The sequence below is a fragment of the Staurois parvus genome, unplaced genomic scaffold, assembly GCF_062004578.1.
Source record: "Staurois parvus isolate SC_StPar_1 unplaced genomic scaffold, SC_StPar_1.0 ptg000678l, whole genome shotgun sequence".
In the NCBI taxonomy this organism is placed as follows: domain Eukaryota; kingdom Metazoa; phylum Chordata; class Amphibia; order Anura; family Ranidae; genus Staurois; species Staurois parvus.
In genome coordinates this window covers 689,798-701,884 of record NW_028318474.1, presented here as the reverse complement: position 1 = coordinate 701,884, position 12,087 = coordinate 689,798, and the positions used below count along the sequence as shown (strand labels likewise).

The following is a 12,087-nucleotide window of genomic DNA, read 5'->3' as shown; positions in this document are numbered from 1 at the left end:
TGGGAGTTTTTATTAACCAAACAATTTATGGATTCTGCAAAACAGTAAATTTATTCTGAGATTCATGTAGTGGCCGAATTTAATATTGCATAATGTTTTTTCCCTGCTGAAAGAAGAACATGATTGGATGATCAAAGTGAGCACAGTTTTATCTCATTCACATGGGCATACTTAACCATACACCTGTGGGAAGAGCTGTGTTTGCTCACACAGAATGCACAAGTTCCATGCATCTGTGTACAAGCAGTCCTGTTCATTGGGATGCAAATGCTACACAGACACAGCTACTGCTCTCAGTTTGGCATCATGTAGTAGCAGGTGTGTGTCCTCAAATGCAAGCAGTGTGAGTTCTGGGACACGCACCCACACCCACATGGAAGTCAAATTTGGAGCAGCCACTTTGTCCATGCAGCTGCTGCGTCCCAATTGCCAGGAATAGGACTGCCTGCACAGGGATGTATGGAACACCTGCGTGGGCAAACACAGCCCTTCGTATGGGCGTATGCTTAAGTACACCCATGTGACTGAGGTCTTATTCACAGAGTGAAATGAATAGTCTCTTCAGTTACTAAGCAATCATAAACAACTCTTTTACTGGGTTTTATGATCAGCCCTTCAATATTTATTGAATCATTTTCTCTTTTGTTTCAGCAACCTACACCAGAATGATGGGGCTGCCATCAATATTGTACCTATTTTTATGTCTCTCATGGCAAACATCCCTCAGCTTATCAGAGGAAGATTTTCAAGCCCATTTAGAAGCATCCGTAAGTCAATACAAATAACATGTTGTATGTGTTTGTCACAGCTAGTCAATAGAAGGAATATATTATTAGGCCTCATTCACACAGGGCATACAGTATCGTATGCCCAAGTGGAGGGCCATGTTTAACCACTTCCCATCCGGCACATGTACATAAACGGCCAGACAAGAGCAGTGCAGGAGTGTGTTGCCTTTCATAAATGGCGCCCGTATTTTCAGCCAATGCACGCTCTCTGGGAGCGTGCGGCACTGCGATCCGGTGCCCACTGTGTCCTCCGATTGCTGTGAGGTCCCGATCTCTGTGTGAGGTCCCGATCATGTAATCACTGATTGGCCAATCAGCGATCACATGAACAGTAGTAAGCAAGATGTCACTTCTTGAAATCATTGCTTACTACGTGTGAAATCTGTAAATGATCACAGAGATCACATGGTACAAGGCTATTAAAAAGATAATGGAATACATGTGGGCCAAGATTTATGAAAAAAGATTATTTATTTGCAAAATTTTATAAGAAAAACACTTTTTTTCAAACTTTTTAGACTTTTTCATTTATATAGCAAAAAAAGTAAAATAAAAATCCCAGTGGTGAATAAATACCACCAAAATAAAGTTAAATGCTAAAAAATGCATATGGGTACAGTGTTGCATGATCGCGCAATTGTCATTTAAAGTGTGACAGCACTGAAAGCTAAAAAGTGGCCTGGATAGGAAGGGGGGAAAGTGTCTGGACATGAAGTGGTTAAGAGAGTCCATTTCCCCCACCTTTCCCCAGGTCACCAGAACTGGTGCTCCTTTTGGAAGGTTCCCCTTATATTCCTGTTCCAGGTATCAGAAATGTGTATCTTTCACAAGCCCATTAATTTGTGAGTGGTTGTACGTACATCTCTGAATGTAGTAGCTGTGGCTCCCTTGGAAGCTTTTACACGTGTTCTGTACACTCTTGCATGCTGTACGGCCCCCTTATGGCTGTGCCCATGAGCCTCTATATTGCAGCCTGCTTGTCCTCAAATGTAAACACACAGTAGATGTCTCAAGGCTGTTACAGACTGACATCATACTCTTTTCTGTGATCTTTGAGGATGAATTACTTCACAGTACATGTAGGTAGAGAGGTCACAGATGGCTGTGCAGATCACAAATGCAGATCGCAAATTCAGATTGCAAATGCAGTGTGTTTGCCTGCACTGGATCGCATGGTATTATTGTTATTATTATACAGGATTTATATAGCGCCAACAGTTTGCTCAGCGCTTCACAGTATAATGGGAGACAATACAGTAACAATACAGTTCAATACAAGAGGGATTTGAGGGCCCTGCTCCTTGGAGCTTACAATCTAGGAGGGAGAGGCTAGTGGTACAAAAGGTAGTAACTGTGGGGGATGGACTAGTTGGAAGACTAGAAGATGCCAGTATTAGCTGAGGGCAGTATAGGCTTCCCTGAAGAGATAGGTTTTCAGAGATCACCTAAAAGTGAGCAGAGTAGACGACAGTCTGATAAATTGGGGTAGAGAGTTCCAGGGGATGGGGGAAGTTCTGTTGAAGTCCTGGAGATGAGCATGGGAGGAGGAGACAAGGGAGCTAGAGAGTAGGAGGTCTTGCAAGGAGCGGAGAGTACGGTTTGGGTGATATTTAGAGACAAGATCGCTGATGTAATTTGGGGCAGAGTTATAAATGGCTTTATATGGTATTGTTAATGTTTTGAATTTTATCCGTTGGGCAATGGGAAGCCAGTGGAGGGATTGGTAGAGAGGGGTTGGCAGATACAGAACGGTTAGTAAGGTGGATAAGTCTGGCAGCAGCATTCATGATAGACTGAAGAGGAGATAGCCTGCGATTCAGTAGGCCAATGAGGAGGGAGTTACAATAGTCAAGGTGAGATATAACAAGGGAGTGAATAAGTTGGTTAGTGGTTTCCGAGGTTAGGAATGGTCGTATCTTGGAGATGTTGCGGAGGTGAAGTCTACAAGATTTGGACAGTGATTGGATTTGGGGCTGAAAGGACAGATGGGAGTCTAGGATGACACCTAGTACCCTTGCAGGAGGGGAGGGACTGATGGTTGTATTGATCTTGATGGAGAAGTCAGGGGAGGGGGCACGGGCTGGAGGGAATACTAAGAGCTCAGTTTTGGAAATATTGAGTTTGAGGAAGTGGAGTGACATCCATGCTGATATGTCAGTTAGCAGGTTAGTAATGCGAGAGGAGACTGAAGGGGTGAGGTGAGGGGTAGAAAGATAGATTTGTGTGTCATCAGCTTAGAGATGGTACTTAAAGCCTTGGGAGTTTATCAAGTGACCAAGGGAGGAGGCATAGATGGAGAAGAGAAGGGGTCCAAGGACAGAACCTTGAGAGACCCCTACAGAAAGAGGGAGTGAAGAGGAGGAGGCAGCGTTATAGGTAACACTGAAGGAGATAGGTAGGAGGAGAACCAGGAGAGAGCAGAGACTCTGAGGCCAAGAGAGTGGAGTTTTTTGAGGAGGAGGGGATGGTCAAACGTATCAAAAGCCGCAGAGAGGTCAAGTACTAAGAGTACGGAGTAGTGGCCTTTGGTTTTAGCATTTGTAGATCATTAGTGAGTTTTAGTAGGGCAATTTCAGTGGATTGTAGAGAGCGAAAGCCAGACTGTAAAGGGTCAAGAAGGTTGTTGTCGGTGAGGTGGAAGCTCAGGCGATTGTTGACTAAGCGTTCTAGGAGCTTAGAGGTAAATGGCAGCAGGGAGATGGGTCTTAAGTTGTTCAGGTTGGTGGGGTCCAGGGAGGGCTGGTTGGTAGTGATGTGTTCATGCTTTAGAGGGGAGGGAAAGATTGAAGATGTGAGTGAGGGAGCATAGGATGGAAGAAGAGGGTGACCGTAGTAGTTGTGAGGGGACAGGATCCAGGGGGCAGGTAGTGAGATGGGCTTCTGAGAAAACCTTAGTGACCTCTTCGGTAGTAGCAAGGTCAAAAGAGGAAAGTGTTGAGGGAGGTTTAGTATAAGGTATGCTAGGTGGGATGGATGTCTGTGCAGTGGCGATGCCCCTACAAATTGTGTCAATCTTGTTTTTGAAATGATTTGCAATCTCGTGAGCAGTGAGTGAGGTACTGGGTGGAGATGGAGGTAGAGAAAGTAGAGCGTTAAAAGTAGAGAAGAGACGACAAGGACTGGATGAGAAGGTATTAATAAGACTGACAAAGTAGGCTTGTTTGGCAGCATGAAGGGAGGAATTGTATGTTAGGAAAGCAGATTTATATCAGGTGAATGCTTGCTGGGATTTGGTTTTACACCACAATCGCTCCAGCACACGACTATGTTGTTTAAGATTTCTGGTGTCGTAAGTCTGCCAAGGTTGTAAAGGTCGGGCCTGATGCTTCGTGTTGTTAGAGGAGCAAGCGAGTCTAATGCGAATGAAAGCGAGCTGTTGTAGACAGCAGTGGCAAGGTCAGGGCAGGAGAGATTGTGTCAAAGAGTTGGTCAGTTGCAAAGTGGAAAGGAGCAGGGTTCAAGTTGTGAAGGTTTCTGCAGGTAATTGTTTGCTGCTTGAAGGAATAGGTGTTTGAAGACAAGGAGACTGTGAAGGTGATGAGATTGTGATCACAGAGAGGAAAGGGGGTGTTTGTGAGGTTGTAGGGAGTGCAAAGACGGGAGAAAACAAGGTCTAATGTATTCCCATCAGAGTGAGTGGAGGACTGTATACACTGTGCTAATGCAAAAGATGAGGTTATGTTGAAGAGTTGGGATGTAGCCGGGTTGTTGACATTAATAGGGATGTTAAAATCTCTGAGAATGATAGTGGGTAGTTCAGAGGAGAGAAAGTAGGGTAGCCAGGCGGAGAAATCATCCAGAAAGTGGGACACCTGTCCAGGAGGCCTATAGATCACTGCAATCCTCAGAGAAATGGGGGAAAACAGCCGGATGCAGTGAGTCTTGAAAGAAGAGAAGGATAGAGAGGGAGGGTTAGGGAGGACTTGAAAAGTGCTGAGTGGGGATAGAAGCAAACCAACCCCACCACCTTTCCAACCACTGGGTCTGGGTGAGTGGGTTCAGATGAGGCCTCCATAGGAAAGTGCTGCAGGGGAAGAAGAAACTGCTGCTTGGAGCCAGGTTTCTGTAATTTTTAGTAGGTTAAGGGAGCGGGAGACAAAAAGGTCATGGACAGAGGTGAGCTTATTACAGACAGAGCGGGCATTCCAGAGCGCACATGAAAAAGGGTGGGTGGTTTTTGGGAGCAGTGGGACCGATATTAAATTGAGGGGATTGCGGCTATTCCCAAAAGAAAGAGGATGCCTGGTGTGGGGTGAAATAGTGGAGGACCAGGGTTTGGGGAGATATCGCCAGAGGTTAGGAGAAGAAGGGTGAAGAAAGTAACATGGGAGCGGGATGTACACGAGCGCACTTCCAGTCCTGGTGTTTGGGTCAGCAGGAGAGTAAAGTATCAGCAGGATGTGATGAGAGCAGTAGTAGGGAGATTGTAGCAGTGAGGGTGAGATGTACAAGTTTTGGGGTGGAGCAGAGGGGTAAAGAAGTGAGATGTTGGGAACGCAGGAAAGTAATATAAAAAGGAGGAGTAGAGGGGACATATTAAAAGGTACACGGAGTGGGACTCAGACTCAGACTAAGAGATGTTTCCCAGGGTGTTTGCTTACAGTCTGTCCAGCATGCAGTAGAGTTTCTTGTTGTTGTATCTTCCTGCTGCTTGAGTTCTCCTGCTTTAGTTCAACTGCTGTGCTTAACCGCTTCTTCGCACTCCATCAAGGCAGCACTCACGCAAAAGCAGCACCCCATCAGTGACTGTGCCCCCCCCCATCAGTGATCTCCCCCCATAAGCTAGTCTAAATTTATAGGGAGATGGTCAAATGAGTGTTTGCCTGAACTGGATCGCATGGTACAAAACGACCATGCAATCCGCTTACAGTGTGGTTCCAAAATGACTGCACGCACAACTTTGCAGTGATGTGGTGCTATATGAGCCCGTTCAAAATGAATAGGCTCAAATCGCACTGCACTGAATCAGATGTGAATTGTACAGGAATGTGGTGCGGTTCCTGTGCGATTCATATACAGTTCCTAGTGTGCACCGAGGCTAAGTACATGTGATGTCTGGGCACAGTTGCTATCTAAAGACATGTGGGGAGGCAACTGAATTATCCACCAGCATAACTGTATCCTTTTCTGATTTGAAGGTAATGCTTTGTTGTTCTGTGTGAACTGCAATACTGTATATGACAACTTGCATACACTGCACACTCTCATTCAGTGTTCTCTTTTTATATTTTTACTGTTAAATGATTAAATGTCGGTGAACAACAATGTCGGAAAAACAACTTACATTTAATATTTATTTTTCCAGATTTTCCACCTGGATGACAACATCCACATTTCTTTACATCGAGAGAAGCGCGCAGGTAAAGGACTTCATCACTTTTCCTATGTGCAACTTAAGGTGGCTTCATAGTGATGATCACACCTACTTCAGAACAGCATAGTTGAGATTCCTGTATCTGCTTAGAGGTTTTTGATTCAGTCCACCCAAAACTGCAATGTCAATTTTGGATGAGAACTGCTGGGATAAATCATCCATTGATTTTTTTAAAGCGCTCTTAGAGACTATTTTGCTAATTGTATTTATGTGCATGTTATCTCTAATGTCTAGAAATTCCTATAAAATTTAAATTGCACTTTAGAGATGAGATTTCTGACAACGAATCACTAAAACTTAAAGCGGAGCTCCAGACTCCCCCCACAAAATTAAAAGTCAACAGCTACAAATACTGTAGTTGCTGACTTTTACCCCCGGTTCACATCTCTGTGGCCGTGTGGGCCATGTTTTGCATGGGCACGAGAGCCCATTCATTTGAATGGACTCCTGTGCTCGTGACATGCAGGGAAAGAAGTCCCTGCACTTCTTTGGAAAACGCAACCCGCACGGGAACCTCGGTTGCCAGTACGATTGCGTTTTCGAGTGTGGGCAGCGTGTCATTAGAATTAATGGCACCTGCCTTCGGGTCCGCATTTCTCTGTGCGGGTGGTGCAGCTGCATGGATTTTCGTGTGGATCCGCAGCGGCACCACCTGCACAGCTGTGAACCCAGGGTTAATATAAGGACACTTACCTGTCCAGGGATCCAGCAATGTGCTCACCCAAGCTGATATTTCAATTGGCATCTTCAGTAAGGGAAACCAGCAGTGAATAGTTTTGGCTTCAGACAGTTTTATACTGTGCATGCGTGAAGTGCACTGCGCTTTGTCGATGGCCCTGCAGTCTTCTGAGACCTGTGAAATGTCTCAGAAGGCTGCAGGGGGAGAAGGTGAGCCACAATTGTGGCTCAGATTGCCATGATACATATGACAGGAAGTGGGAGTGGGTACTTGTCAAGACCAGCTACCCACTCCCACCCCTCCCCCCTAAAAAAAGTGCCAAATGTGGCAGTGGAGGGGGGGGAGGATGTAAACAAGCTGAAAGTTCTCCTTTACAATGGAACTACACTGTATCTGAGCACCACAACCCCAAAACCCTATTTCATTCAGTTTTAATATTCAAAGCAAACCCCCCCCCCCCCCATGCATCCATGTCCCCATGTTTTATTTTGCTGAGAAATCACTTTGAAAAACACCCCCTTAGCATTTCTGGCTGTGGCCATCTTGAGTAAGGGCAGGTGATTCATGTAGCATTTACTTCCTGGAATCCATCTGCCCTTAGCATAGGCATTCAGACAGGAGGGTGTGCTTACCGGAGATAATCCTTGTCAGGATCAGGGGGGAAAACAGGCTCTTGTCAGTTAGTTATGAAAAAGTCTGCTTTATTTGTCAGGGAACAGAAACGGCAGGCTTTGTCTTCAGATTCAATTCAAACAAGCCATGCAAGGCTTCTCATCTATACAATACTGTACATCCTAATGGATAAGTCCCAGCATGCTCAGCTCCAGTGCATACAGCATTCAATTCAAAGTCCAAGGAAAAGGCAGGTTGACCAAGCAGGTGAATCTCAGGCAATTAAGTCTTTTCAGACTGCATACAGGTCTCACCAAAAAATCCAGGACTTTTTTGAAGCAATCCACTGAGTTGGCCAGAACCAACTCTTGAGGGAGTCTATTCCACATTTTCACAGCTCTCACTGTGAAGAAACTTTTCCGTGTTTGGAGATTACATTTCTTTTCCTCTAGACGTAAAGAGTGCCCCCTTGTCCTCTGTGATGACCTCAGGGTGAATAGCTCTACACCGAGTTCACTATATGAACCACTGATGTATTTATACATGTTGATCATATCCCCCCTTAATCTCCTCTTCTCAAGAGAGAAGGTTTTAAGGGAAATACACCAACACTAATGAAGTGGTTTTTATTCAAGAGACACTCATATCCCAATTCAAATGCAAGTTTCCTCTCAAAATATTTATTTATGAGAGGAAATTTGCAGAGAAGGGCGTGTACATTAGCAAATATTTATTGCCCCAATAAAAATCCGACAGGAAGGAATATTGGGAAAACGTATAGACTTTAACCTCCCTGGCGGTATGATCATGTCAGGAATTTTGTGCTGAAAGCGGTACCATTTTTTTGCATGGAAATATGTAGTTTTTAATTGTAGGCTGTAATTTTTAGGAATAACTCACTGAAATCTATCCAAAAAAGAGTCTATTAAACATTCCGGATATGATAAAACTTGAAACACGAAATCATAAATTATAATTTAATAAATAATCATAAAAAATAATAATATAATAATAATAAATTTAATTCAATAATATAATCAAACCAAAAACACTGAAATTTGAAATACAGAGGCAAATTCGCACATTGCTGAGCAAAGTCGCAAAATCGTTTTCAGTGTCTGATGACGAATTTCCCCACGAATCATTATCACTCAATTCTGCAAGTGGTTCTGATTTACTATCGCTGTTCTAAAACCACTTTTGACGTAAAGGGACGATTTTGGCCGCCATGGACTTTTCTAAGTTTCCAGGCAGAAAGAACAGTCAAAATGCAGGCAGGGCACAAGACAAAGCAGTAGGGACAAAATGTATGTGAAATGCAGTGAAAAAGCAATGACAGTAAAAATGTCATTTTTTAAAAATTTCAAATTTCCCGCCGGTTCCGCCGCCCGAACGTTCCGACGTCACGGGGACCGGAACACGGAAGCCAGATGCCGGCATCCGCCGGAGGAGATGGACGGGGACGCTGCAGGGGACCCATCGTGGGAGCGAAGGACAAGGTAAGTGCTGCAGGGACCCCCAGAGAACGCCGCATGGTAAGCCCGAGTGTAGCTCGGGGTTATCGTTCTTGGTATAGAAATTCTACCCCGAGCTACACTCGGGAAAACCGCCAAGGAGGTTAAAAGGAGTAGTCTGATTGTGGCAGGCGATTTAAATTTTTGCATGGATCCAGGGATGGATGCCTCATCATGCACCCAGAGAGAGGGAGATAGGAGTCTAAAGAATGTAATAAAAAAAAGTTGCATCAGTGTCAGCGTGGAGGGTTAAATATCCAAAGGAAAGAGACTATACCTTCTTCTCTGCAGCGCATAGGATGTATTCAAGATTGGATTATATGTTGATTGAACATAGATTCTTGGAGTCTTTGGTGAAAACTAACATAGAAGTAATTTCTATATCTGATCATGCTCCTATCACAATGACACTACGGTTTGGAGGAGAACAGAATAAGAAAAACATGTGGCGATTAAATGAGACCCGGAAACGGTCTACCTAGATTAGATGAAGTTAGACTAACAGTTTTAGATAGCTTAATTTCAAGAGAAGTTAATTTAGCACTGAAGAGTACAGCCGTAGGTAAGAGCCCCGATCCTGATAGATTTGCTGTGGGATATTCTAAGAAGTTTAAAGAATATCTAGTCCCTAAACAGTGTACATACATGAATGCATTGGGAGAAGAGACAGAGATGAGGGAGGAGTCTTTACAGGCATATATCACAGTAATACCCAAGGAGGGGAAAGATTGGTCTCAGTGTACCAGTTACAGACCTATATCTTTGTTAAATGGCGATACACAATTATATGCGAAGGTATGAGCAAAAACGATGAAAGAGCTGATGCCCAATTGGAACAAGAGTCTAGTAAACATCCTGGGTAGGATAAAACTTGAAACACAAAATCATAAATTATAATTTAATAAATAATCATTAAAAATAATAATATAATAATAATAAATTTAATTCAATAATATAATCAAACCAAAAACACTGAAATTGGAAATATAGCGCCAAGTTCGCACATCAGTGATCAAAGTCGCAAAATCATTTTCAGTGTCTGATGACGAATTTCCCCACGAATCATTATCACTCAATTCTGCAAGTAGTTCTAATTTACTATCGCTGTTCTCTAGCTGGTCTAAAACCGATTTTGACCTAAAGGGACGCTTTTTGGACGCCATGGACGTTTCTCAGTTTCCAGGCAGAAAGAACAGTAAAAATTCAGGCAGGGCACAGGACAAAGCACTCGGGACAAAATGTATGTGAAATGGTTTGATACAGTAATGTTTTACTATGTGATTTTAGTGTATTTATTGAATGTCACTTTTTGACATTTTCAAATTTCCCGCCGTTCCGTCCCCCATACGTCCCGACGCTCGCAGGGGACGGAACCCAGATGACAGATGCCGGCATCCACCGGATTACATTGCCGGGGACACTGCAGGAGGGACATCGCGGGAGCGCAGGACAAGGTAAGAGAAGAACAGATCCCGGATCAGCGCTGCTGGGTATTCCCGAGTGTGGCTCGGGGTTACCGCTTGTGGTACTGAAACTTTACCCCGTGCTACACTTGGGAATACCGCCAGGGAGGTTAATGGATCATTGTCCAAGTTTTTCAGGATGTACAATGGAAAAAGACTGGGATGTCCACTCTCCCCATTGCTGTGATTTCCTTGGAACCGCTTCTAGCGACCGTAAGAAATAGTGTAGATCAGGAGTGTCAAACTGGAGGCCTTCCAACTGTTGCGAAACTACAAGTTCCATCATGCCTCTGCCTTTGGGAGTCATGCTTGTAACTGTCAATCCCTCATGGAACTTTTAGTTTGGCAACAGCTGGAGGTCAGCCAGTTTGACACCCATGGTGTAAATGTTAAAAGAATGTGGATGTGGATAGGGAATGTCAAGCATAAAGTGGCAGCATATGCTTTTGATATGTTGTTCTATATTACAAACCCTAGATTAACATTACCAAGCTTAATGAAAAAAATTTAAAGATTATGGAGAGTTATCAAACCTGAAAATTAACCCCTTGAAAAGTGATCAAACCATGCCATGTTTTCCACAGACTTGCATGCACATCACTCAGAACACGACAGTAATATTAACTGTTGATAGTGGCACCACCGAGTAGAAAATTCTCATGAATAATGCCACGTTTGTCCCAAAAAACACTTGCCATCACTTTACCTGCAGAAGCAATTGTTCTAAATGTTTTTTTAGTGGCAGTGAGTATGCATATTTCCACTGATTGCATGCTCGTTTTGATTCAGGAGTGAAATTATGTGCCCAGGTTTCGTCACGCTGCTCCATGCATGCACTAACACTGTTGTCTGCCATCTTGATTAACGGTCTCTGGACTACCCGTGATCAGTAATAGGACACACTTACTACTGTGTGTAGTACTGCAATGCTAGCATCCCTTTTTATACCAGTAAAATGAAAAGTCCTGTTTTGACTTGAATGTCCCTTGTATGTAGTTGAATGCAGTTCCACCATTAACACTTACACTTGCAGAGCACCAAAGTGAGCACTAGCTGCTTTTTTACACGGATGCAGTATCCCTTGTCGTTCAGCAGCACTCAGTAACAGGCTCAGTAGTAATTAGCAAGAGGTTCAGTAACTCTCAGTAACAAGTACACTTCACCAACAGGGTCAATAACTTTCAGTTACCAGTTGAGCAACTGCTCCACTCGGGCACAATGTGGGTCCTAGCCAAGCGCTATCACAGTGCACGATACAGGTGTCTATCTGGTCTGCAACCCAATGATGATGAAGAAACTTGCATAGGGAAAGCTGAAAACACTGTTACTAATTGAGAAGAAGAAAACTGGATAAAGTGAGGCATGATGTCAAATTGATAAAAAAAATGTTGGTCTTACCATCACTTTACAAGTAACCATTAAATTAACCCTAACCCTATCGGTTAACAATAAAATAAACCCCTAATTAATATTCCAAATCTTAACTCCATAATCCATATCCCTAACACTATGTTAACATGTAAAAAGAATGACCTTTTAGGATGCCAAAAGTATGCTATCACTTGAGTAAGGGGAGTGAATTATATGCTCCTCCATCTCTGGAAGTGCTGGGTATTAACGTGTAGCTTACAGCGCCTTATGCTGCCTATACATGATT

At 43.6% G+C, this 12,087-nt stretch overlaps 1 protein-coding gene across 1 annotated transcript in view; it reads left to right on the top strand.

Moving 5' to 3' along the window:
- Positions 1–12,087, top strand: part of LOC149447645 (adhesion G protein-coupled receptor F5-like) — a 145,744-nt gene that overhangs the window by 28,336 nt on the left and 105,321 nt on the right. The window contains exons 2-3 of the mRNA XM_089652268.1: positions 652–767; positions 6,094–6,148. Coding sequence (XP_089508394.1) covers positions 666–767; positions 6,094–6,148 — 157 coding nt within the window. The 5' untranslated portion in view covers positions 652–665. The remainder of the gene's footprint in view (positions 1–651; positions 768–6,093; positions 6,149–12,087) is intronic.